Below are 26357 nucleotides of genomic sequence, written 5' to 3'. Positions count from 1 at the left end.
CCAAACTGGCACTAATGGAGTTTCCCTCTCCCTTCCTAATTTTCACAGGAGGCATGAATTTGGGGAATGACAATGAGCCTTCCAGCTTCAGCGCTTCTATCCTAGTTTCCTATTATGTCCGAACAAGGAAACTATAGTTTAATTTCAGCTTACTGAACAGGATATGAAAACAGGATCAGGTAGATAGATAGATAGATAGATAGATAGATAGATAGATAGATAGACAGACAGACAGACAGACAGACGATAGATGGATAGATAGGAACAATGTATTGGCCCAGCATATTATGTATCACATAATAACAACAGCATTGTATTGGTCTCCCACAGGGGAACTGGACACAACAGCAAGATCAACAGGAACACTTCACACTGTGGATAAAGTATATGTACATCACAAATTCGTACGGAATTCCTATGACTATAATATAGCCCTCATAAAGTTAAAGGACCCTATCCAGTTTTCTGAAAATGTGATCCCTGCTTGCCTTCCCACTCCAGACTTTGCTAACCAGATTCTAATGAGACAAGACCTGGGTATTGTTAGTGGTTTTGGGCGCATTGTTGAAGGAGGCCGCGTATCCACCACACTTAAAGTAGTTAAACTGCCGTATGTGGATAGGTATATCTGCAAGCTGTCGAGTAATTTCCCAATCACTGAAAATATGTTCTGTGCGGGCTATAATACTGCAGCTCAAGACGCATGCCAGGGAGACAGTGGAGGCCCTCATGTAACTAAATACAAGGACACACACTTTGTTACTGGTGTGATCAGCTGGGGAGAAGGGTGTGCAAAGGAAGGAAAATTTGGAGTTTATACAAGGGTGTCCAAATTCATAGGCTGGATCAGGAGAATAATGCGCCAAAAGTCACGACAGAATAATGTGCCCAAAGCCACAACAGAATAATGAGCCAACAGCCACCAAAAAAATCAAGCATGAGCAGATCTGCTAATACGTCCAAATCATTGAATGGCATATTTTATTCAGACATCTCATTGGTAAATTAAATAAACCATTCTGTTTTGAATGTCCAGTATATTAATTGGATAGCCCAATCCTTCAACATTTCAAAGCCACTGCCACTTCTATGTGCAGAGTTAACTTTGCAGAGTTAACTTAACCTAGCTTGCCCATCCATCTGAGGGCATCCTGCTCTAGCATAAATCCCACCAATGTCTGTACAGCTTAGACTGGGGCAAAGTTCTTCATTTCAACTCTTTTATCATTTGGATTCATAAGGTCCAGAATGGGAACTTTAATCCTTAAGGCCACAGCAATAGGATCCCAGTAAAAGGTGACCTTCCTCCCTTTGTAACACAATCACACACCAATAATATTCAGCCACCAAGAGAGAGATTCAGTCAGTACACTTTTTAAAAATCTGATATCATTAACCAAGGCAAGCATGTCCATATCTGAAACTGTGTTCTATTTGAAAAGTGTAAAGCTGTTCAGATTTGTGATTGAAATAATGAAAGGCAGTTCTTTAAAAAGAAAAAAAGCTACCTGCATTTGAACTGGCACCATTGCTGAAAATCATAAGATCATGCTAACGTCAGTTAACATTCCCAGTGTATACATTTCAAATTTATAATTTACATTTCACATCTTCAAAACTTTAGTATATGTTTCCCTAGTTTCTTATTTCGTGTCAGCACAATTAGTAATTTTAATATTGGGGGGCAAGAACCAGGCTCTCTTCACACCTTGGTTTTTTAGCACGATCGTTCTTCTTTAATCACTGGTTTTTGAAGAAGCCTTAGATGACGCCGCTGCTCTCCTGCTGCTGTCTCACAACTTCCCTCTTCCTGTGTTATCTGAGAACGGGGAAAACCCAGCGTTTTCTGTGCTTGCGATTGAAATCGCCATTTCCCCCCTGTGCATTTCCCCTTTAGAGCTCTGTCCCGCTTTGTGTGGGTGTGTGCTAGGGGGTGTTGCTGGGCGGTGTTGAATAACATTGTCATGACAACAAATCGGTGGGTGATACAGTAAAAATTGTGAAGGTGCTGAAGATCTCCAAGAGGCACTACGTATATTGGGAATTCTTAAAGCAGTTAATGATTCCATGCATCAGATTGCAATCACTGGCTATGACGTAAGTGGTAATATTTTTAAAATTTATATTTTAGGGTGATACGTAAGGAACAGTAAGCAAATGTAAGCAAATATTTTCTGCAACAGTTTCCTTTTCCCCTTATCTGAAATTATGGCTAAAGATGTGACACAGTCTCATTATTGTATGTAACTCCTAATGTTTTTGTAATGCTACTGGCTCTAGTTTTCAGGTGATCATTGTCTTGCTCACATTATACAGGAGACATGGGCAGGATGAGATAGTACCAGGCTTATTATGTGTTACTGGAAGACTCATATATTCATTCCATTTTAGATTGCAAGCTCCTGTCTTCTTGTATTCTGTAAAGCACCATGTGCCTAGATGGCACTAAGAAACAGACGTTGCTAATTGAGGTTGTAGAATGGACTGTATCACTTCAGATTATAGGTTGGAGATCTCCATTTTTAATGCAACCTTGTTTAAAAGCTTCCTGCAAGTAGAAAAGCAGCAGAATAGGGAAAAGGCTTGACTGAAGCCTTCTACCTAATATGTTAGTTGCTTACTTGCAGGTAGGGATGTACGAATCCCTTACCTGGCTCTGTTCCAGGGCATCCGCAGTGGGGGGGAGGCATTCTGTCCCTCCCCCCAGAATCCTCCCCAGCCGGCTCCACTCCGCAGTGACTCTGCAGAGCCTCCGGCTGGGGCCAGCCGCAGCTGGACTTCCGGCCGCTGCCAGGCTGCTGTGGCTGCTGTGGCTGCAAATGGCGGCCGCTACGCCAGCCGCCATTTGCGTCCCTGCCAAGCCGTGATAGGCTATGTAAGTATTTACGTAGTCTGTCACGGCAAAAGGCAGGGACACAAATGGCAGCCACTACACCATTTGCGTGGCTGCCTTTTGCCGTGATAGGCTACGTAAATACTTGCATAGCCTATTACAGCAAAGAGTAGGGGAGCAAATGGCATAGCAGCCACCATTTGCGCCCCTGCTCTTTGCCGTGGTAGGCTACATAAGTATTTACGTAGCCTATCACAGCAAAAGGCAGCCACGCAAATGGTGGCCATACGATGGCCGCCATTTGCAGCCGCAGCGGCTGGGCAGTGGCCGGAAGATGAGCCGGAGCTGCCGCTGCATCCACCACCGCTGTATCCGCCGCATCCACTGCCAGGTAGGCTCCGTCCCAGGGGGATTCCGTGGGGTGGTGAGGGGGAGGCCGTTCTGCCACAGACTCCGGGAGGCTGGATTTTTTAGAATCCGGCCTCAATGGAGACCGTGGCAGAATTCTCCAACATCCCTACTTGCAGGGTGTTTATGTGAAGAGGCACTCAGAAGCAGCAGCCTGAAGCGCTAGCACCCCCTTCTGCTACATGAGTTGAACAGGCCCAACTTCATTATCCCTCTCCTACCGCCCCTCCACAATTCATATCTTGGGGAGGAGATACAATTACTTTAGGCTTTGTGGGCCTACTAGTAAATGTGATTTGATGCTGATGTCTGCCTGACAGTAGATAATGGCAGATATTTCCAAGAAATATCTTCCTCCACGAGAAGGCAATATTATTCTGTAAAAAGAGAGAGGAAAATGGAGAAGGATATGAAAAAGCACCTTCCTACAGCTATAAGGAAAGGAAAGGTTCCTGTTGTGCAAGCACCGAGTCATTACTGACCCCTAGAGGGACGCCGTTTTTCCTCTGCGTTTTCCTGGCAGACTGTAGCGGGGTGGTTTGCCATTGCCTTCCCCAGTCCTAACTACCTTTCCCCCAGCAAGCTGGGTACCGACCTCGGAAGGATGGAGGGTGTGTCGACCTGAGCTGGCCACCTGAAAACCAGCTTCCGCTGGGATCGAACTCAGGTCGTGGGGTAAGTTTCGGTTGCATTACTGCCGCCTACCACTCTGCACCACACAAGGCTCCTACAGCTATAAGCACTCCTTAAATGTAAGGTACTTTTTAACATCCTAATAAACAGTAAAGTCAAAGTAATAACAATTTGGTTGCAGTAACACAGTAATATTACTTTTGGTTTCTAAATTAATTCCCTTTCCTTGGTGCAAGTCCCATAAAGTGGCTGAGGCGCATTTGAAGCTTGGAATATTAAAGTTCACATTAATTATCCAGCGTGGCTGTTTCAAGACCTTCCCAACTGAACTTATGATGCAGTCTTACTGGAAAATTTAACACTGAACCAAAATCCCCCAGAAGTTGGTTACAACTAAGTCCCATTGAAATAACTTAGATTTGGGTTGTGCTCCATCCCATTGCTTGCAATGGAAAGCTGCAATGCAAGGGGGCTGTGGCTCAGAGGCAGAGCACCTGCTTTGCATGGAGAAGGTCCCAGGTTCAGTCCCCAGCATCTCCAGGTAGGGCTAGGAAGGAATCCTGCCTCAAAATCCTGGACAGCCGCTGCCAGTCTGTGTTGACAGTACTGCATTAGATGGACCAATGGTCTGACTCGGTATAAGGCAGCTTCCTATGCTCCTCGTGATGTGAGAGCTGGTGTCACAGCTCTCACACCACTCCATCCATATCGCTGTAGCAACATGGGAGCCTCGGACTCCAGTTCTTCCCCACAACAGCGTCAACCCTTGGGAACCTAGGCTAACAACATTGGTATAAGAAAGGAGCCATAGGATGGGCTTCTCATGGTACCCAGGGTTACAGGAAGGACGTCATGCTGCTGTGGCTTCCATGCCCCTGCAGTAATGTAGGAACCACCCAGCCTTAGTGATGGCTAAGATTTGCTGGCTTGTGCTTTTGAAGGTTACTTTAAGGACCAAAACACTGAAAACAGACATTACTTTAAATGTGTGTCTAGCAGCTACGTCTTTTTTTTTTCTTCCATTTTTACTCTAGAGTAGATGCATGGCTCCTGATCCAGATCAGACCACTAGCATGGGTTATAAGGGGGGCTTTTAAGATATGGATCAGGCCCCATGCACCTACTCTAGAGTAAAAACAAAAAGAAGACATAGCTGCTAGTCACACATTTAAAGTAATGTCTGTTTTGGCCAATTCTTGCCAATAGTCTTAATCTCTTGTCTTCCCTTTTGGGTTTAGTTATGACCAAAAGTACGTATGAGAACAGCTGGAGGGTGGGAGGGAGTTTGCCTTTTAACCAAACCACACAAAGGTCAGTTTTGATGCCTGTGCATAGAGTTGATGGAAGCTTTGCTTAGCAAGGATGTCAACCTGAATGTCGGTTTATATGTATTTTGTTTTCTAGATGGCTGCAGTTGGAATAACAGAGAACGTTAAAGGTGATGCTAAAAAATTTGAAATCTGGTACAATGCAAGGGAAGACGTTGACATAATACAGGTATAAACAATCATTTTTAAAAACGCAACTTTTAAAAAAGCTGTTTATGCAATGGTAGATGTACATTCCTGGCCCTGGGATCTCCACTGGGATGGAGAGGGAGAGAGGAAACCCTGACTTGTAGTATGAGAGACAGGATGACGCGCTTGCCTCCCTCTGTCATGCTGTCTCAAGATCTGCAAGTCTCAGAGCTCCTTTGTTCTTGCTGCATACATCCAGGAGGGGAGAAACAAGCAAGCAGCAATAATAGCCAGGGGCACTGAGATCCCAGGGACAGTGTCAACCAGCGCTGCTGATAGGATTTACCGCAGAACATACGTGAGTAAATGAGTTGGGCCTCTGGTCTATTGAGTGCATAGAAGAACTGACAGTGGATCCCAGGAGTAGGGAATAGGGTCTAAAGGGCTCTTGTTTCTCATGTAGAATTAATGGACATGTCTACCTTACTGCCATGCCTGGGTATAAATAGGAATTAGGCAGCCAGACATGTAAGCAGCTTAAACAAAGAGACCTCATAGACCAGCCTTCCCCAGCCTGGTGCCCTGGACTATAACTCTCATAATTCCAAGTCATCACTAGAACATAAGAACATAAGAAGAGCCCTGCTGGCTCAGACCAAGGGTCCATCTAGTCCAGCATTCTGTTCACACAGTGGACAACCAGCTGTCAACCGGGAACCCACAAGGAGGGCATGAGCGCAATAGCACCCTCCCACCCATGTTCCCCAGCAACTGGTGTACAGAGGCTCACTGCCTCTGATACTGGAGGTAGCACATAGTCATCAAGACTAGTAGCCATTGATAGCCTCTTTCTCCAGGAATTTGTCTAACCCCCTTTTAAAGCTATCCAAACTGGTGGCCATCACTACATCGTGTGGTAGTGAATTCCATAATTTAACTATGCGCTGTGTGAAGAAGTCTTTCCTTTTATCTGTCCTGAATCTCCCACCAATCAGCTTCATAGGATGACCCCAGGTTCAAGTATTTTGAGAGAGGGAGAAAAATTGTCTTCTTTTGGGGTGACTTAACCAGTGGCAAGCTGTTGATTAAATTTCTTACTTTTGCTTTTTGACATAGGCTCCAACACCTGAAGCCAAAGCCACTTGGGTAAATGAGATCAGATAGAAAAGTATTGACCAACCAGCTACAGGCATACAGGCGTAAGCCTTTTCTTCCTTTTCTTTTCCTCCGTGATATCCAAGAATAGCAAAGTGCCCATCAGTACAACAGCATTATTTATTTTCTCCTGCAGGCATGAATGCATCCCATGACATTGTGAGAGGGATTAAAAGGGCTGCAATTAAAGACGAGTTGAGATGGGTGCATCTTTATGTATGCTCCCTAAAGAACAAGACAGAGAAGCAGGTTGCAATAGTGAAAAGGTAAAGATAAAGGTAAATGGCACTGGAAATCCAAGAGACATGGTAGTAAGTTAGATTTTATCTGTGAAATACCAGTTACACCACAACAAACTGAGCATGGACAGAATTCTCCATGTAACTGTGGCACTTGCTTCTGCCTACAAGAATGAGAGGCTTTATAGGCTGCATCTGCACTGCCTATGTTCTGTGTGCTTTCAATGTGCTGGGCATTTGTTTTTGTCTGCTTTTTCTGTTATGCTTAATTCATACTTCAGTGCAAAAGCGATGGGTTATGTTATGCCCCACAAGATTGGTAGGGTTTGTTTAACTGTCGCCTTTTCGGATTAACAACTATAAGAACAATATTTCCCAGGAACTGTATTGTTGCTATACCAGGCAGAATGGATATCTCAAGCTAGAAAGTTGCAGACAAGAGAACTGAAGGAACAAGGGTGCATTACTCTCACAGTAATAGCCAAACCAAAGTCCCATAGTTAATGTGAGAATTCTGTCCATACTCAGTTTGTTGTGGCATCATTGAAGCCATATAACTTAGTCCCTCTTTTTGGTGACGGCTCCTTAGATTCCAAGGTGTGCAGAAAAGTTCCAAAAAATGAACCGGAGGTTTGTAATGTGGCTAAAGTACTTTGGGAGTCTCTGTCTTCCTTACAGAAGCTAGTCAGCACAGAATTCTAGAACATACACACAGCTTACCTCTACCTGCATCTAATACAAGGTGAGTTACTATCTGCTTTGCCTTTCTTTAAACTATATATTTGCTTTTAACTTCCTAGGTAGATATTACATCTTGAAAGTTTGAATTCCTTTTTAAGGAATATACAGCACCTAGTATACTTTTACAAGAATATTTTATGTGCTTTTATAAATAGTAGATTACTACTATACGCGTGCATGTATGTGTGTGTGTGCGAGAGAAGAGAGAGAGGACTCCCATGAAGAAATACTAGCTTGGATTCAAAGTTGTTTAGCATGAGCCAAAAAGCACTTGTAAGGTGGTTCCTCAGTTTCCATCTACGATCTGTGCACCATACCTGTCAGTCCCCCATCCCTCAGGATCTGCTTTTTGTGGACGCTGGGGGTTGCAGCAGGGTGGATGGGGCAGGAAAGCTCTTCTCAAAGTGTTGGGGATTCAAGCCATAAGGATTTCCATATTTCCAAGGTCTGGGTTGCTTCTTCCTACCTCAAAGCCTGGGGCAGAAACTCTTGATATACAGTTCCCAAATAAAGTTCCCCAAAGGGCAGAAACCAACTTGAGCTATGAAATTATATAGAACATAGTTCTTTAGGAATAGAGGCTAAATAGAAAATTTGAAGTGATCATGTTGACAAAAGTATAGAAATAATACAAGAGTACAGAAATCGCATTAGCATATTTTCATCCCAGCTGCGTCCATGGATATCCCACCATTTTCTATTCAGACAAAAAGGTCATACGCTCTTTTTTCATAATACTCTGTTAAGAGTCCTGACACTGAAAGGGGAGATACACAAACATTGCAAGGTGTGTTCCACACCTGCCTGGGGGCCATCTACATGGCACTGCTTTCAACCTTCACTCCGTCGTAACTGAGCAGCATTGCAGCTGTGAATTAACTTCTGCTGTGGTACATGCGCAATTTACTGTGGACTTCCGCTGTGCCCTGACACATGGCTGTTGCAGCAAAGTGAACTGCAGCAGTCGCGCTGCTGTTTTTGTTTTACCATTATATTTAAATGTGCAGCTGCGCAGGCATGTAAGGGTGCAGGTGTGACACTTTGGGTTTTAGTGGCTGTTTTGTATTTTAGGGGTTCTTTTGTGTCTGTCCATTTCTCGTTAGGTAAAATGTGGGTGGTTTGCTCCATGCCAACTGTTTGGTGGTCCTCCAGCCTGAGACTCCTGCGATGGTTTGCACATGCCAAGGTGTGAGCCCATGAAAGGTACATGCCTACCCATCATTCCAAAATGGTGGCTGGAATGAAGTTGGTCCTGGACCTTCTGCTCCCCTGTCCCCCCGCCCCCCCGGCCCTTGGCCACTGACTCCAAAGCAGTGCTACGAAGATACGAAGCTGCGAAGGTGTGCGAAGCCGTGGTTGAAGAAATGTGCACACTTCTCTCTGTCTCTGTAACTGTGCAGCCACGAAGGAACAGGGAGGAGTGATGGGGCATCACAGAGTGACACAAGCACTAGGTGCACCTACCACACTCCCACCACAAAACGTGAAGTCAGTTCAGAGAAGGGATAGACAGCTCGCAACCATGGGAAACCTGCAGCAACCCAAACACATCGCAGCAAAATGCCTCTTTGGAAATCTGCATTTTCCGGGTAAAAACCACGGTTTGGCTGCGAAGTGGGGGTCCCAAAAGACCTCAAATCGCAGCAGCCCCAGAGTAAATGGGTCGTGCTAGATGAACCCAAGGCTGCTTTGTTGTGTGCAGTTCAGACTTTATTGGTGGCAGTATTAAACAGAGAGCTCTTTGTTGATTTTAAGGGTTGAGATGATGCATAGAGATATAGTCTCTGGGAATGTGAGAATCAAGCTGTATGAAGTGAAATTGGCCATTGCCATGTCCTTAGTTTTTGCTAGACATTTATAGGCAGTTACTACAAACTTTGGATCACTAGTGGGAAGTGTTCCAAATGGACATTTTTCTCCACTCTTACCTCCTTTCTCAAGGGGAGCTGCAGTGTTCTGCAGTCTCCAAAGAATTTTCAGAGGCTTTTTAGTGATTGCCACCTTGACTCTAACTTGTCACTGGATCTACCCTGAATGTATTTGTTTCCGTCCAAAATTTTTTAAAAATGTATATTGTTCTAAAGGTGGGATTTTTTTTTTAAGCCCACTACTTTTGAAATAAAAGTTTCACACGTCCTAAGGAAAAAATTTCCTATATTTCACAAAAGTGGAGCTTTTGAAGCAGGAGCTGCTGCTGTCTCTGATGGAGTTTTCCTTTTTACAGTTTTATATGAATGCATTTTTGAATCCTATCCTTGCTCTACTCTGCTTTAAATTATGCTCATTGCCTGTGATCAGTGCTTTGCTTGTGGAGGCTGTTTTACACAAACAGTGGGAAGGATCCAATGGTGTCCATGCGCTAGCATTCTTGACTTTGCACTAGTGTAAATCAATGCCTGCACAACATAAGTAGAGCCCAGTTGGGCCCAGTGCTCTTCAACATTTTTATTAATGACTTGGAGGAGGAGGTGCAGGGAATGCTGATCAAATTTGCAGATGACACAAAATTGGGAGGGATAGCTAATACTTTGGAAGACAGAAACAAAATTCAAAGTGATCTGGATAGACTGGAGCGCTGGGCAGAAAACAACAGAATGGCATTTAATAGGGACAAATGCCAAGTTCTGCACCTAGGAAAAAGAAACCAAATGCACAGTTACAAGATGGGGGATACGTGGCTCAACCACACTACGAGCGAGAAGGATCTTGGAATTGTCGTCGATCACAAGCTGAATATGAGCCAACAATGTGATGTGGCTGCAAAAAAGGCAAATGCTATTTTGGGCTGCATTAATAGAAGCATCGCTTCCAAATCCCGGGAAGTACTAGTTCCCCTCTACTCAGCACTGGTTAGGCCTCATCTGGAGTACTGTGTCCAGTTCTGGGCACCACACTTTAAGAAGGATGCAGACAAGCTGGAGAGGGTTCAAAGGAGGGCAACAAAGATGATCAGGGGACTGGAAACAAAGCCCTATGAAGAGAGACTGAAAGAACTGGGCATGTTTAGCCTTGAGAAGAGAAGACTGAGGGGAGATATGATAGCACTCTTCAAGTACTTGAAAGGTTGTCACAGAGAAGAAGGCCAGGATCTCTTCTTGATCATCCCAGAGTGCAGGACACGGAATAATGGGCTCAAGTTACAGGAAGCCAGATTCCGGCTGAACATCAGGAAAAACTTCCTGAGTGTCAGAGCAATACGGCAATGGAACCAATTACCTGGGGAGGTGGTGGGCTCTCCCACACTGGAGGCCTTTAAGACGAGGCTGGACAGCCATTTGTCAGGGATGCTCTGACTTGGATTCCTGCATTGAGCAGGGGGTTGGACTCGATGGCCTTGTAGGCCCCTTCCAACCCTACTATTCTATGATTCTATGATTCTATGAGCTTACTTGCAGAACAGGATTCCCAAGAAACCTGTTATACTAGCAAGCATGGTTGACATTGCACAAGTGTTGGTTTACACTAGCGCAACATCAGTAGCACTAATGCACACAGTTGGATCCTTCCCAGTGGTTCCTTGCTCATAGTGAATATGTTATCTGAACTGTCCAACGTTAATGTGTCCTTTGTTTAGGGTGACTAAGGAGGAGGTGTTGAGATGACATGTTCATTATAACCATGGAGCTATCATGAGGTAGAGGGGAGAAATGACCACCACAATTCTATGTATGTACCTCAACCAGTAGGAAAAAGTGGTGTTTTTCCAAGCACACTGCTGTAATGGGTCTTTTTAACAACCTGATTACCTTTTAGTTCTTTCTGGAGAAGCTGCAAATTAGTTAATACTCCCTGCTTGCCTTGACAGAAGCAGCATCTCCTACCAATAAAAGCCAGACTTTGCCAATGAACCGTCTTACAGGACCAGGTATTGATAGAGGATTTAGTTTTATTAGAATAAAATCATATTTGAACACATAACATACTAATTCATTATGACTTCGCTACAGCTATTTAATATTTGTACTTATAACCGTAAATGTGCCTTTTTTCCATTTTCCCTATATTTCTCAATTACCTACATTTTTCACTTGCTTCTATTTTAAGAAAAGAATCCCACTTAAAATAGACATCATTTCAATGCTCATTTTGATTTGTCAGTATAAACTCAAAGGTAATTTGCATGCAACCCACCTATTTTTCTCTTTCCAATTCTTCAATCTCTTTCTCTTTCTCTCTCTGTACTTTTTCCTATTCATCCTGCTACAGCTTCTCCTATCAGCCCTGACAAAAACACTAAACGACATGAAGTAAAGAGTGATCCAACTCCTCTGGGTTTGAGAGGTAGAGTGGAACCAATTTTTTCATATTCGTAATTGTAGGGTCCCAATGTAATATGTGCATTGTGTTGGCTTTATTGCCAACCCCTTGTTTTGGAGCATTCTCACTTACAGTTATATGGAAGTTTGGATAGAGCACACTTAATCATAGCAAACGAAAAGCTGTCATGAATTACTATGTCAAGGATAGCATTTAGCATCATCCGTCAGTATCATGGAGGCTCCATACAACAAAGTGAATATTTATGTTCTGGACAGTTCTTGTGGGATTTTAACAAAAGGAAAAGCAACCCATGTGCCCATGCCATGTGACGCATGAGCTCAACTTCGCAGGCCAGAGGATGCCGAAAATAGTGTCAGAACGGTCACCAGGTTTCTTCAATGTGCCCATATCCACTGCCAAATCTATGGGCTGGCTTCCTTGGGCAAAACCCATATGAATCCATCCTCAGTGAGACTTGACACCCATAATTTTTGGTAATGGAGGTCTTAATCACTTGGCATCCACATATTTCATTATAAGAGCTGTATTAGATAGGGAAGGGTATTCACACAAAATAATAACTTACTGATAGTAATAATAAATTTATTATTTTTATTATATATTTATTACATTTCTTTACTACCCATTAGCCAAAGCTCTCTGGGCAGTTTACAAGGCAAAGCTTGAAACCATGAACTATAATAACATAGTAAAACTTAATATAAAACCATAAGTTAAAAACAGAATAAAACCAAAGTAGTAACCAAGATAAAAGCTAGCAGCAGTGCAACATTCTAAAAAAAACACAACCCACTAATTCGATTTTTTAAACTGAAGGGCTGAAAAGCCTGGGAGAATGAAAAGGTCTTCACCTGGTGCCAAAAAGTTCACAATGTAGGCATCAAACGAGTCTCTACGTGGAGGTAATTCTACAACTGTGGTGCCACGACTGAAAAGGCCCTCTCCTTAGTAGCCACCCACCTCACCTCATTCGGCGGGAGCACCCAGAGAAAGTATCATATCCCGTTCAGGATGCATCTGAAGCCAGGCCAGCTTTGATAGTTGGCACCTTGATATAGGGATGGGAGTGAAAAGACTGAATAATAAGCCTTTGAAACCTACCCACCTACCCCTCACCATACACACACAGGCTCACTTAAGCACTTTTTCCTCAGAAACCTCCTTAGCCTGGCTGTATAAAGCAGGAATTTTCAAGCTGGTTTCGCTATGCTGCTTTACATGTGGAATACTGTGGGTGTATGCAATCTCCAGACAAGATCTAATGTGGCTTCTACAGGGCATTCGGGGAGACAAAATCAGACAAACATAGATGCAGACTGAAGGCCTAATGACATGCAACTCAAGATTCGTTCAATAAGTAACGGCTATAAGAATAATAGCCCAGGAGCAGATCTTGGAAAGAGCAGTTCCTCCTAATAAAAAAGACAAAGATACAAAGGGCTGGATGTGCCCGATCTTGTCTGATCTCTGAAGCTAAGCAGGGTCAGCCCTGGTTAATACTTGGATGGGAGACCGCCTGGAAATCAAGCTTCCTGCCTGAGCAGTGGGTTGGACTCGATGGTATGCAGGCCCCTTCCAACCCTATGATTCTATGATAAAGTGTCTGATCTAGAAATGCGCAAAGATGATCACTGTGTGTGCACCTGTGCAATCCCTTTTCTGTCCATAAAGAAGCTCATTGGGTTTGGGCCCAAAACATTGAAATTCTGCACAGATGCTACACAAATAGCATCATCCACCTGATCCATTATATTCAGGTAGCCGTTCTGTTCTCCTATGGCTCCCAAAGGACGTTGTGCGTGACACAGAGAAAAGGAGTTCAAAGCAAGAAACGTCCCTTTTTCATTGAAAAGAAACCTGTTTAATCCAAATAGCCTTCCTGAAATGGGTCGTCCAACACCATAAGCTGATGTTCCTTCTTGCATAATGGGTAATTGAATATTGTTTGTCCTGCCATAATGCCTCAATGACAGGAGAACTGGCACCTGCTAATGTTTCCCGTCAGACTCAGAAGCAATAACCGTCTACTCAGGATCTGGCAACCCTATTTTTTTGCCGATATAACAAATGGAGACAGGAGTCGCATCAGCTTGGGCAAGGGTGGGAGAGGTGTTGGGGGTTATCCTGGATTTTGTTTTGTTTCCAGATATGGGATCTATATCCGCATTTTCAGGAAAATTGTGTGTGAAGTGTACCACACAAGCCTGCCAACAAACCTGTGTTGTTCTGCACCTGCTCCTTAAGTTCAGGCACAAATGCGCCAACAAACAAAACTGTGTGAAAAGCTAAGACATGAGAATCAGAGCGTGGAGGTGGGGTGGGTGCATTGTAGCAATAGATAATACCATCTCTGTGACAGATAAACAGTGCAAGACATACTGCTTTCGTGTTTCGTTTGAATTGTGATCCAGTAGAATCTTGCTTCCGGTTTCAGGCTCAGGATGAAGGCAGTAGCATCACAGCTACGATGTAATGCACTGGGAATATTTATTATTCAGTTCTTTCGCAGATGCCAGTTCTGTGTTAACATGGAACAGGGCCAAGTGTGTCAGCACTACTTGCCTTTTGCTAGCAGCCCAGCGCAGGCAAGGTAATGTATCCCTCCTGGGCCACAGGAGCTTTGCACATGGTGTGGTGTGCTGTGACTTCTGGCTGCTTAAGGGCTTGCTTTGGCTTTTCCCGAACATCTCGTAGCCTCGCAGCTGATAGGCAACAGCGCTGGTTTTGCAGAACTGCCAGGAAAAAGCACACCCACACCTTAGCTTTTTTCGATTTTAATCATTTATAGCTAGGATTTGGTGGGCGAAGGAGTCCTTACCTTGGTTATTTTGTATTAGTTTGCTCTTATACCTGGAATGCAAGCATCATTACAGATCTTCCAGGACTTTCATTTATTGGTCACGTTTACATACTACCCTTCCTCCAAAGAGCTCAGGGTGCCATATAGGGGGTTGCCCCTCTCCCCTCCTGTCAACAACTTGTGAGGTAAGTTACACCGATGGCCAAACTAGATGTAAAACGAGTGTTCTCTAATAGGAGCTCCCAACAGCTTCAGCTTGTCCACAAGGCAACTGGCGCGCGCGGCGGTGTGTGTGATTTGGATCAGGGCCAGGGAGATGGGGTTATTTCCCCACACACCAATTCTCCACCCTTACCCCCTGTCCCCAAGCAGTTATTAGCTGCAGAGAGGAAAACTACAGGCGCCATATTTGTTTTCTCCTCTGTGGCTGATAGCAACTCTAGGGGTAGCAGGGATTTGCATCAAGCAGTTAGTGTGGATGCAAAAGGTTAATATCCCTTTCTTCCCACACCTGAGCTCCAATGGAAATCACGGTATCACCCTCCCCCCACCGCTGTTTTTGGACAAAGGTAATAGCTGGAATCCACCTTCCACCAGCAGAACAGAAACTGCTGGCAGAAGGGATTTCCCCTCCTCCCCATGCATCCCCCAAATCTGCTTCCAAGGGCTGGGGAACCCTTTGGAGTAGATTTGAGGGCATGGGGGGGGGGCTGCAGGGGGGAAGGGAAGGCAGGAACATTGTCCACTCATACAACATTTGGTTTAAGCCAGTACAGGTACATCTCATCTAGTTTGGCCCTGAGAAAGAGATTGACTTGCTTAAGGCAAACCAGTGAGCACCCTAATGACAGAGCAGGGATTCAAGCCCAAATCTTCCTAGTCCCAATGCGGCCCCTCTAGTCCCAGTGCAACCCAGGATCTACTATACCACACTGGCACTCTGCTGCTATTATGAGCTAGTAAAATGCCCCTCGATATGTTGGCGTGGGCAGTCAGGGCTTGCATATTTCAAACATCTCTTGGGGAGAAGAGCTCACAGAGACACGTTTTGCCCTTCCTGTGTCACTTGTTATGGAAGCTGGGCCATCCAGTGTCAGATGAGGAGGGCAGGCTTTGCTTCTACCATAACAGTGTCCCCAAGTGTAGCACTCTACATTTTCCCACAGGACTGAATGATAGCCATTCATGCTTAGATGGGGCAAAGTAAATGGGTGTGTCCATTAGCATAATTGGGAAGGGTGTCTGAATATGCCCTGAGGATCTCTGCTTTTGGGGGGGGGGCAGACTCTAGCTATCCTCAGGTGGTCTTGCCAACATGTATTTTGTCTGATAGAAATCAGTGCAAGCCATTGACAACCACACTTACTCTAATCTTCATAGTTCCTCTGTAGGTTTAGTTTCTTGATCGGCTTTTTTAAAAGTAAGGGAAAATGTGGAAATCTCAATCTGTCACATGAGTTTATTGAGGTGTATTTATTCTGGTGGTGAGTGACTCACAAGTAAGTACAGTCATGTAGTTTGCTTTATTGGAGTGACAAACACAAGTGTAGCATTGCCAAGATGTGCATGACCCCCATGGCTGTATCTTGTTCTGATGACAATGTACAATATTAGAAGTATAATTGAAGGGATTTTTCATATTAGAGCTGAAAGGGTTTTGTTTCCCAGCTGATAAATCGCGCTGTTTTGTGATCCTTTATTTGCATGAAGCCTCAGTTCTTATCCTAAGGCACAGTTGGTGTCACATGGTGACACATTTTGTCATATTTCATCAGGTTCATTTGGATGCTGAATTTCATGTTGAAGTAGCAACACTTAAAGGCTATTATTTATTTATTTATTTATTTATTCTGCAGCAATTCTGAAGTATTCCAAAAGCTGCATTACTTATATAGCATTTTCAAGTATTCCAAAAGCTTCGTGAATATTGGCTCACTACTAGTTTTAGCTCTTGCTTCAGAGATTATCAGTAATGGTGGGTTATTGGTTTATTAAGGATGGTCTAAAACATCTCAGTATCTTGATGCTTCTGAAGAAAATGATGGTTGGTCTAGTGCAGAGGATCCACTTAATTCCCCAGATGCAGAAGAGGAAGGAAAAGAAGAGAAGAAGTTGGTAAATATATACATGTTTACATTTATTGGGGAAAGGGGGATGAAATGTATGAATCCACATTCAGTGACTAATCTCTCATAGAAACTTCGGGATTTTTTTTAAATATATTTTTATTTATTTTATCTTTATAAATGAAATAAGCAATACCAAGAATACCAACAACCTGATCAATACCAGAATTTCCCAGCAATACAATATTCTTATGAGGACACAACAATAACAAAAAGGAAAAGAAAAAGAAGAGAGGAAAAGAAGAGAAAGAAAAGAAATGTCTTTCCCTCTCCCTCTCCCTCCCCCTCCCCCTCCCCTTTAAAGGATTAAGTTTAAACTCCAATACCCCCGGCCTCTGATGCCATTCCCTTTTAAAAACTATATAACATTAACAATGTTCAGTTTAGTAAACATCCTTACATTTCAATATCATAAGAAATATAGTGTTATATAATAATAAAATTTAAAATAAACTTTCAACAATCAGTAATATATTTTATACTAGATATATAAATACATGTGCACAATACACCTTCAAACAATATATTTAAATACAGCATATCATATCTATTTTGGAATAAAGAAATAAAAAAGAAAAAGAAAAAATAAAGAAATAAAAAAAAGAAATAAAAAATAAAAATAAAAAAAGAAATAAAAAAGAAAAACGAAAGAGAATAAATGAATATATGTATAATCATTTATCTTCTGACCTAGCCTGGATCATGTAGATGAAACATAAACAGTTAACAGAGCTTGTTTAAAGATTCCAGTTCATGGGGTTGTAACAGCAATGTCACGCATTTTTACGTTCAGCCATGCCTCCGCCATTTCATGATTTAGAAACTTCTTCATCTGACCTTCAGACACAATGCAAAGTGTAGCAGGATATTGTAGCAATATTGTAAGTTAATTTGTTTTGCCATATTTTTCGCTTTGATGAATTGCCTTCTTTTATTCGCCACCTCTTTGATGTAATCTGGAAATAACATAACTTTCTCTTGTTTCCAGGAAAGGTTTCCACCCTCTCTTGCCAAACGCAGGATATAATTCTTTGTAAATTGGACTATGATCGTATATGGTCAGTCCCTTTAGCATTTGGCACATGAAATGCCTGCTCAATATCAAGTAAATAATCAGATGGGACAGGGAGTATCTCATGCAAAAGTTTATCCACAAAAATAGGCAATTTTACATCATTAGACAGATTTTAATCCCAATAATACATACATTGGATCTGCGCATGAAGGCCTCCAGCTGAGAAATTCTGTCGGAGTCATTTTTAAAATAAACTTGTGTCATAGTTTCATTCCCTGCCATTCAGTCTTCTAGGTCGTTAATTTTCGTCTCCATTTTTTGCCAAGTCACATTAATTAGATCCACAGCTCCTTGCACGGCGGTGATGGAATTTTGGATTAAATCCAACCTTTTGGCTTGCTCCGTAAATTGTGAAGATAAAGTCTTTATCAGAGTAACTAATTCCCCTATATCTTCTGTTTTCGAAACATTTGACACAGGAGGTACGAGGGGAGTTGGCGGTGATGCCAGCCCCTTTCTTCTCCTCGGTGTAGCCATGTTTCTCTTCAAACAGATCATGCAGGTCCTCAGATGTTCTCAAATATTGTTAATATTTCTTAAATCATTCCTCAGGAGTTGTTGATATTTCTTAAAGCATATATTACAATGGAACATGTCAGCCCTGTTTTCTCCTATTAAATAGGAGTTTCAGAACAGCTTTTTGCATTGGTAAACCGCTGAGGAGATAATCCTGGAATCCAGCCCCCCCCCCCACTATCTCGTGGGGAGTACTTTTCTCCAAGATGTTATCCAGATGCTGCCTTGCCCCCCCTTTTAATTCCAGGGGGGAGATGAAAAGGTTTTTCAACCTTTTAAAAAGCTGTTTGAGAAATTTCCCACGGAGAAACCGTAGGATGCTGCCAGAGTGACATTGGTTCCAACTGGAAGTCAGTTTTCTTCAGAAACTTTGGGATTTGTGTCTTTTGAAATATTTTGTCGTCGGGATGTATAGAAATGGGCAGATGTCAACAACTAGTGCTGTTGTTCAAATACCTAATTCAACTAGTAACACTAGCAGATAAACAGTGAACTTATAATAGTAAGTTCATTCTCATTCAAGATAATTACATTCTCTAATGTAGTTAGCTCTGACACCCGCAGCCTTGGGGTCATTTTAGACTCTCCGCTGTCCATGGAGGTGCAGGTGTCAGCTGTGAGCCAGACAGCGCTGTACCAATTCCACCTGATGTGGCGGCTGCGCCCCTATCTTCCCGACCATCTGCTCCCATCGGTAGTACATGCCCTGGTCTCCTCTCATCTAGACTACTGTAATGCGCTCTACGTGGGGTTACCCTTGAAGATGGTTCGGAAGCTGCAGCTGGTGCAGAACGCGGCAGCTCGCCTGATTAAAGGCAGCTGCCGGTGAGATCACAACACTCCAGTGCTGAAGGAGTTGCACTGGTTACCAGTTGTTTTCTGGGCCAAATTCCAAGTGTTGGTTTTGACCTTTAAAACCCTATGCAGTTCTGGCCCAGCCTATCTCAAGGAGCACCTCCAGCAACACCAGACAGGCCGCTCAACAAGATCAGCCTCGGATGACCTTCTCTCTGTCCCATCAGCCAGGACAGCTAGGCTGGTGAGGACGAGGGAGACGGTCTTCTCTGTGGTGGCCCCCACTCTCTGGAACTCCCTCCCTAGGGAACTCTGCCATGCCCCTTCTTTAAGGAGCTGCTGTCACAGATTGAAAACATGGTTGTTCAGGCAGGCATTTGGGGTGGGTTAGGGTATTTTTAGAAATACTATGTTTTAATGTGGAATTTTACTGCTTTAAACTGTTTGTACTGTTGTACATCGCCCAGAGTGGCCGAGTAACTGGCCAGATGGGCGATTAAGAAATTTAATTAAAAAATAAATAAAGAAATAAGTAAGTAAAATAAGTAAATAAATAGATAAATATATGGATGGTGTATGTGTATGCACAAGATAGATAGATAGATAGATAGATAGATAGATAGATAGATAGATAGATGATAGATACACACACACACACACACCTTTGCCCCGTGCGCATGCGCGTGCAAAATGCCTGACGTCATGATGGGCAGATGTATGTCAAGAGATTACCCTTACATAGCAGGGACCCCTGGAGTGCATGAGTATGTGAGCGCAATGCATCCTCACTGCACTTTGCATGGAGGCTGGGTGCACCCAGTGCCAGAGATGGTCGTTAGATTTTGTCCCCACAGCAAGGTAGTCCCAGGTGTAGCTCTTTTACTTTTCTCTGAGTGTAAATTACAGGAAAAGGACTGCAGTTTGAGGCACCATTGGAGAAAGGCTAAACTGACACCAGCGTCCAGTTACATCCCAGATTTCTAGCTATTCCTTTTGTCCGATGGAATGCTGTTGAAGTAATCTGGAATTGCATTGCTCCATTCTGGGGTCTGTTTCTTGTTTGTCATAGAGCAGGGGTGGGGAACCGCAGGCCCGGGGGTGGCAGATCTGGCCAGCCCTGCAGGGTGCCCCCTTCCCCTGGCCCCGCACCGTCTCCCAACCACCAATAATTTGTTGATTTCCCAGCTATTGGCAGTAAGATCTTTAAGCTACACTATTCTGGTAGTTTGTGTATTTTATGGCCCCACCCGCTTTGCCTTCGGCTCTGCCCCTTTGCCTTCGGCCCCACCCACCACTGAAAGGTGGCCCCCCGACAGCTTTTCTGAACTTGAATTTGGCCCTCAGGCTGAAAGAGATTCCCCGCCCCGTCTTAGAGTGTGACAATCTTAGAAATGGTGCATATATAATGCCTAATGTAGGCATAGTCTAGAACTCCACCTGTGTGACAGCTTCTACGTGTCATTTGTGAGGGAAAAATGCTCCCCATGCATAATGGGAAATCCTATACACTTGCCATTTCAAAGAAGGAGAATGGGAACCCCTGTGCACATGGGGCTCTGAGTTCCTAGTGGTGATCATTATGTGCCCGTGACCAGGGATGTTCATGAAGTTGCATTTTAGAAATCATCAGAATAAATTGATTTGTTAGTGTCAAAACCTACATTTGGCACCTTGATAATCATAAACTCCATCTCTGGGCTATGTGATTATTTCTTATTAAACCAATTGTAGTTTCTCCTCTGTGTTTAGACCCCCGGTAAATACACAGTTGTGACCAATTACGACAGTGGAGGCTCTGAAGACCTGATGCTGAAAAGTGGAGAGTTAGTTCAGCTGATCCACGAAGGAGAAGACGGGCTTTGGTATGAAGAAGTATATTTTAAGAGGGGGCATCCTTAAAAGCACTTTGAGCCACTGCACACATAATGTTCCAGATATCTAACTATAGTTAAGAGATCAGGAGCGGGATTGTTCATTCAGTCCAAGATTTGAAGGTATTTTTCAAACCATAGTTAAGATTGGTAAAGATGTACTCTCTTAACCATGGCTAAACTCATTGGGAGAAAGATGGAGAGAATTTACACACACAAAAAGACACTGGGGAAGGGAGAAGGTGAGCCCTGGGTCCAATCTGGATGCTATGCATGCACCAGAACAAATCTCAGAAATCATCTGTCTTTAAGAATGGGCTACATTGCTTCCAAATGAGGCATACTGGTTTAATCTTACACATTTTCATACAGTTAAAAAGCAAAAATGTGTTTCCTAGGTATGTAAGAAACCTGAGCACAAGCAAAGAAGGTTGGATCCCAGTCAGCAGACTGTTGACACTGCTTGGAAACTCAAAATCTGCTGTATCTCTGAGCAGCTCGGGTAAGATTGCTGTTGTAAATGCTTTAGTTTAGCTTAATTTGTTAAAGAGCTAGTGTCACGTTAACCACAGTTCAAAATGTAAAGTTAAAATGCACTTCTCTGTAAACTTGTGTGCATTCCATCCAGAGTCTGCAGCTGCTTCAAGTACGCTGAGCTCATCTTCAAGCTACAGTGAGAGTTGCAACGTTACCAGCACCAGTTTCTCGGACGTTAAGGGCTAACTTTAAGGCTCCATCAGGACTCTTGTGAAGTTTTCAAACTCCTGATGCAAATACTGGATGTCAGATGAAACAGAGAAGCACTGTGCTTGCGTGTCTCTCCTCCCATGTTTAAATGGTCATTTACAAAGTCTTCTTAAAGACATTGAATGAAAATGTACGAGGTGGTTGGAACATGGACTAGTAGGACACTTGTTGGAAAGAAAGTCTTCCACAAGTTGCGTGTCAGAAATCTTCTCTAGAACAAAATGAAGCCTGCAGTGGATAATGTGGAAGAATATTATGAAGAAACCAGGCTGTGTCCATTGGTGTAAATCTGTACAGTTAGAACAGTAAATATGAAGTTAATGTATAATGTAGAAAGAAGTGAGAAACTTTACCTTAACAGGTCATCTTACACAAAAACCACCTGGAGTCTCTGTGTAAAGTGCAGGAAATCCGTTTTGATCTGGGTATTCTTTTCTGCCTTTGTGTTTTTTTAACCACTGTGCTTTATGTAGCCATAGGCTACACTACAAAAGAAACGAACAATTCCACTCCAATAGAAACAATACTTTTTTTGTACACTATGTGGCAATGGCCATTGGGCGGCGGGGGACGGACGGACATCTAAACCAAATTCTATAACAAGGATAGTTGTTAGTGGAATGCTGACAATTTGATAAATTCTTTGATAAAACCAAACCCTTTTTATTATGGAGTAAAAACACTGAAACATGTTTTATATCAGTTAAGCATTATACAATATCATGCAATTGTCTTTAGCTCTTACAGTTAGAAGATGGCCCCAAGCTAATAAATGAAATATATCTCATTCTCTCTTTAGACTGATGTCCTTCCTGCTACTAAAATTTTACTGTGAAATTAAGAGCTTCATTTGAGTATGGGAACACTTTTTTAAACAAAGGGAAATCATCAGCATTTTATTTTCTACATGCTGCATAAATTGCTCCCTCTAAGGTATGTTTCTACAGATCTGCCTTACCAAATGCCAGCAGTATGTAAACTCCTGTATAAACCATGTTGGATTCACCCACACTTTTGAATTAACTTATAGCTCATATCATTAGTAGCTCATTCATGTATTATATAATGAAAAGTCACATGAAAGTGAATGTTCGACTTCCAGCACTTATGAAAACCATGCAGTTAGAATCCAGCAAGATTAATTTTGATTTTTCTTCCTGCCATATAAATAGTCTCTCATCATATTGTTCCAAATGCTAGAAACAAATTCTCACTTGTGGTTACAATGAAACCACGACTGGCTCCGGCCAGTGCAAAATTTTATGTCTACCTGTATATGTTTATATATGTGTGGTATGTATCAATGTAAAGATGTGTATTTATACTCTTCAGGCTGCTAAAGATGCCTCCATTTGTATTTAGGTTTCTTCAAGAGGCAGCAACCTGAAGGCTGTCCAGGGCTTTATTTTATACGATTTCCAGTATGGAAAGACGCATCTCTTCACGTTATTGTACCCAAACAAGACTTTGCGCTGCAGTAATAAAATAGCAATAGTCTTTGTAACGTATTTTGTAAATACGAGTATTAAAAAAACTCTCTTGCTCCAAAATTTGTCCTTGAAGGAAAGATGCAATTCTGGTGTGCACACCGGGCTTCATAATCATATGCCCACCCCCAGCAGCCAGTGGCACCAGGTTGGGAGTCTGGCAAACAACAAACATTCTATAAAAATATAGAATGAATGAATGAAGTGCTTTATTGCTTCTCTCTGAAGGAGCTACTATGGGAGGCAAAGCTATGGAAGAGGCCCTCCTATCAAATCCTGTCCCTTTTCACTTGGGCCCTAACAATGTTGTTATTCACGTGGTTGTATGTGTATCATTGCACTTTAATACAGCCCACATTTTAATTTTTCTACTGCTCCTGTAAATTACCACTAGAGAATCCAGTGTCTTTACTGTATGTATGAAACCTTGAATAAACTTCAGCATTTCTTGCTGGGTGGTCTTGACATAGCGGTGCTGTGTTTTGTTTTCATTTGTTTTGTGGTGACCAAATTTGTCAGAAGGTGCAGTGAGTCAAAGTGCGTCCACCCTCTGCTGGAAACAAATGAAATGCTAAATGTGCATCACACATTCTAATCGCCTGCAGCAACATCCCTGACCCAGAAAAACCTTTCTATGATGCGCACTTGCCATCACTCAAAGCTTGTCCAGTTGTTCAGTTATTGAGTTTGGAAAAGAGAACTGAATATGTACAACCACTTTAATGCTATGCAAATTTATTTATTTATTTATTAAATTTATTAATCGCCCATCTGGCCGGTCACCCAGCCACTCTGGGCGATGTACAAAGTGTATAATAAAACAGTTTAAAACAATGAAATTCTACAGTAAAAACATCATATTTCTAAAAAATACCCTAACCCACCCCAAATGCCTGCCTGAACAACCACATTTTCAATGCGTGCCAGAAGCTCATTAAAGAGGGGGCATGGCAGAGTTCCCTAGGGAGAGGGTTCCACAGAGTGGGGGCCACCACAGAGCAGGCCCTCTCCCTTGTCCTCACCAGCCTAGCTGTCCTAGCTGATGGGACAGAGAGAAGGCCATCCGAGGCTGATCTTGTTAAGTGGCCTGTCTGGTGTTGCTGGAGGCGCTCCTTGAGATAGGAAGTGCTGATTAATTCCCTGTTTCTTTCCACTGGCTGTCATGCCAGGGTGCTATTCTGGAGATGAAGGTGACAGGAGGCTTCCCCAGTAGTCTTGCATTATTGCATGCATTGACTGGGAAGGGTCAGGGTGTTCACATTATCCTTGCGTCACTTAGTGCTGTGTTATTCAGCGACTCTTAGCTGAGCGTGTGAAGTGCCTCCATTGAAGACTGCTCTGTGTGAGGTGACATCTAAGTGCTCTTTGATATATGATGGCCATTGCACATGTAAGTTGTTACGATTTTGTAGGCAAAATTAGGTGATGAACATGCATGAACGAAATCACTCTGTCCCATTGCTTTTAAAGAAACATATGTTTGTCTAACTGAGGTGAGGGTTAAAGCTTGATTAAGGCACAGAGTGGGTGAGAGAGGAGAGAACAGAGAACTGGTGAGATGAACTAGTGCCGAAGGATATGGAGCCAGGAAATTTGCTAAAGTGTGTGCTGAAGAAGGATTTGAAAAAGAGGACGGAGGAGTCTTTATGAATAGTGATGGGGAGGCTGTTGCAGGCATAAGGCAAGTGATTTTCGGCCTTACATTCCAACCCAAATCAATGTATATCTAACAGATTTTGAAAGAAAAGAGTGCTAAATAATACACACCACTCAAATTGGTTGGCAAATACTGTTCAAATGAGATTCTTGCAGATCCAGTAGCCGGAACAAATAGAGCGAAACTAATCTCTCTAGCAAAAGGGCTTAAGGTTAGTCTCACTCAGCTGGCTCCCTTCATTCCAAGCTGTCTGTTAACAGCTGTCATAGCTAGTTGTTGTTGTTCAGTCATTAAGTTGTGTCCGACTCTTTGTGACCCCATGGACCATAGCACGCCAGGCCTTCCTGTCCTCTGCTCTCTCCTGGAGTGTGCTCAAGTTCATATTCATTGCATCGGTGATGCTATCGAGCCATCTCATCCTCTGCCGTCCCCTTCTCCTTTTGCCTTCAATCTTTCCCAGCATCAGGGTCTTTTCCAGGGAGTTTTCTCTTCGCATTAGGTGGCCAAAATATTGGAGCTTCAGCTTCAGGATCTGCCCTTCCAATGAGCACTCAGGGTTGATTTCCTTTAGATGGACTGATTTGACCTCCTTGCAGTCCAGGGGACTTGTAACAGTCTTCTCCAGCACCACAGTTCGAAAGCATCAATTCTTTGGTGCTCAGCCTTCCTTATAGTCCAGCTCTCACAGTCATACATTACTACTGGGAAAACCATAGCTTTGATTATATGGACCTTTGTCGGCAAGGTGATGTCTCTGCTTCTTACTATGCTGTCTAGGTTTGCCATAGCTTTCCTCCCAAGGAGCAAGCATCTTTTAATTTCATGGCTACAGTCACCGTCTGCAGTGATCTTGCAGCCCAAGAAAATAAAATCTGTCACAGCTTCCATCTCTTCCCCTTCTATATGCCAGGAAGTGATGGTGCCAGATGCCATGATTGTAGTTTTTTTAATGTTGAGTTTCAAACCAGCTTTTGCACTCTCCACTTTCACCCTCAACAAGAGGCTCTTTAGATCCTCTTTGCTTTCTGCCATTAGGGTGGTATCATCTGCGTATCTGAGGTTGTTGATAATTCTCCCAGCAATCATAATTCTGACCTGTGATTCATCCAACCCGGCATTTCTCATGATGTACTCTGCATATAAGACAAATAAGCAGGGCGACAATATGCAGCCTTGTCATACTCCTTTCCCAATTTTGAACCAATCGGTTATTCCATGTCCGGTTCTTACTGTTGTTTCTTGACCCTCATACAGGTTTCTCAGAAGACAGGTAAGGTGGTCTGGTACTCCCATCTCTTTAAGAATTTGCCAGAGTTTGTTGTGATCCACACAATCAAAAGCTTTAGCGTAGTCAATGAAGCAGAAATAGATGTTTTTCTGGAATTCTCTTGCTTTCTCCACGATCCAGCGAATGTTGGTGATTTGATCTCTAGTTCCTCTGCCTCTTCAAAACCCCGCTTGTACTTCCAGTAGTTCTCGATTCACATACTGCTGAAGCCTAGCTTGTAGGATTTTGAGCATAACCTTGCTGCCATG

General features: G+C 43.0%; 2 protein-coding genes across 9 annotated transcripts in view; both read left to right on the top strand.

Annotated features, from left to right (window-relative positions):
• The window catches only part of LOC146350254 (coagulation factor X-like), an 88236-nt gene extending 82554 nt beyond the window's left edge, over window positions 1–5682 (top strand). The window contains exons 8-9 of one of the 2 annotated variants that reach the window (XR_014789221.1): window positions 331–3993; window positions 5279–5369. Coding sequence is in view for 1 of the 2 variants with exons in the window: in XM_084844602.1 (XP_084700728.1) it covers window positions 5279–5377 (99 nt within the window). In the remaining variant the exon portion in view is untranslated. Of the gene's footprint in view, window positions 1–330; window positions 3994–5278 lie in introns of both variants that reach the window. The other variant, XM_084844602.1, reaches the window with a different exon arrangement.
• A 940-nt stretch (window positions 5683–6622) lies between these two features.
• LOC146350253 (guanine nucleotide exchange factor DBS-like) lies at window positions 6623–23629 on the top strand. Of its 7 annotated transcripts, none has more exons than XR_014789235.1 (8): window positions 6623–8669; window positions 11272–11331; window positions 11673–11747; window positions 16544–16662; window positions 20809–20921; window positions 21329–21432; window positions 22477–22610; window positions 23040–23629. XR_014789235.1 is itself a non-coding variant. In XM_084844608.1 (8 exons), the coding sequence occupies exons 2-8, from the start codon at window positions 8645–8647 to the stop codon at window positions 21651–21653; spliced, it is 591 nt and encodes a 196-aa protein (XP_084700734.1). In that variant the 5' UTR covers window positions 6623–7467; window positions 8570–8644; the 3' UTR covers window positions 21654–23629. The 7 variants fall into 7 exon arrangements, 5 of the variants coding, with proteins under 5 accessions (XP_084700734.1, XP_084700735.1, XP_084700737.1 ...); XR_014789234.1 differs by having other exon boundaries at window positions 21559–22610; XM_084844608.1 differs by having other exon boundaries at window positions 6623–7467; window positions 8570–8669; window positions 21559–23629.
• Window positions 23630–26357: the final 2728 nt, after the last annotated feature.

Source organism: Heloderma suspectum, chromosome 3 (assembly GCF_057233095.1).
Source record: "Heloderma suspectum isolate Gila_16-S chromosome 3, 16-S_ref, whole genome shotgun sequence".
Lineage (NCBI taxonomy): Eukaryota > Metazoa > Chordata > Lepidosauria > Squamata > Helodermatidae > Heloderma > Heloderma suspectum.
This window is presented reverse-complemented; position numbering and strand designations above follow the sequence as displayed.

Excerpts from the sequence above, each read along its gene's own strand:
- LOC146350253 (XM_084844608.1), top strand. The coding sequence starts at position 8,645 with ATGCCAAGGTGTGAGCCCATGAAAG. Across the intron at positions 11,332-11,672 it reads GAACCGTCTTACAGGACCAG|CTTCTCCTATCAGCCCTGAC; the intron begins GTATTGATAGAG and ends ATCCTGCTACAG. Across the intron at positions 21,433-21,558 it reads TGTATCTCTGAGCAGCTCGG|AGTCTGCAGCTGCTTCAAGT; the intron begins GTAAGATTGCTG and ends CATTCCATCCAG.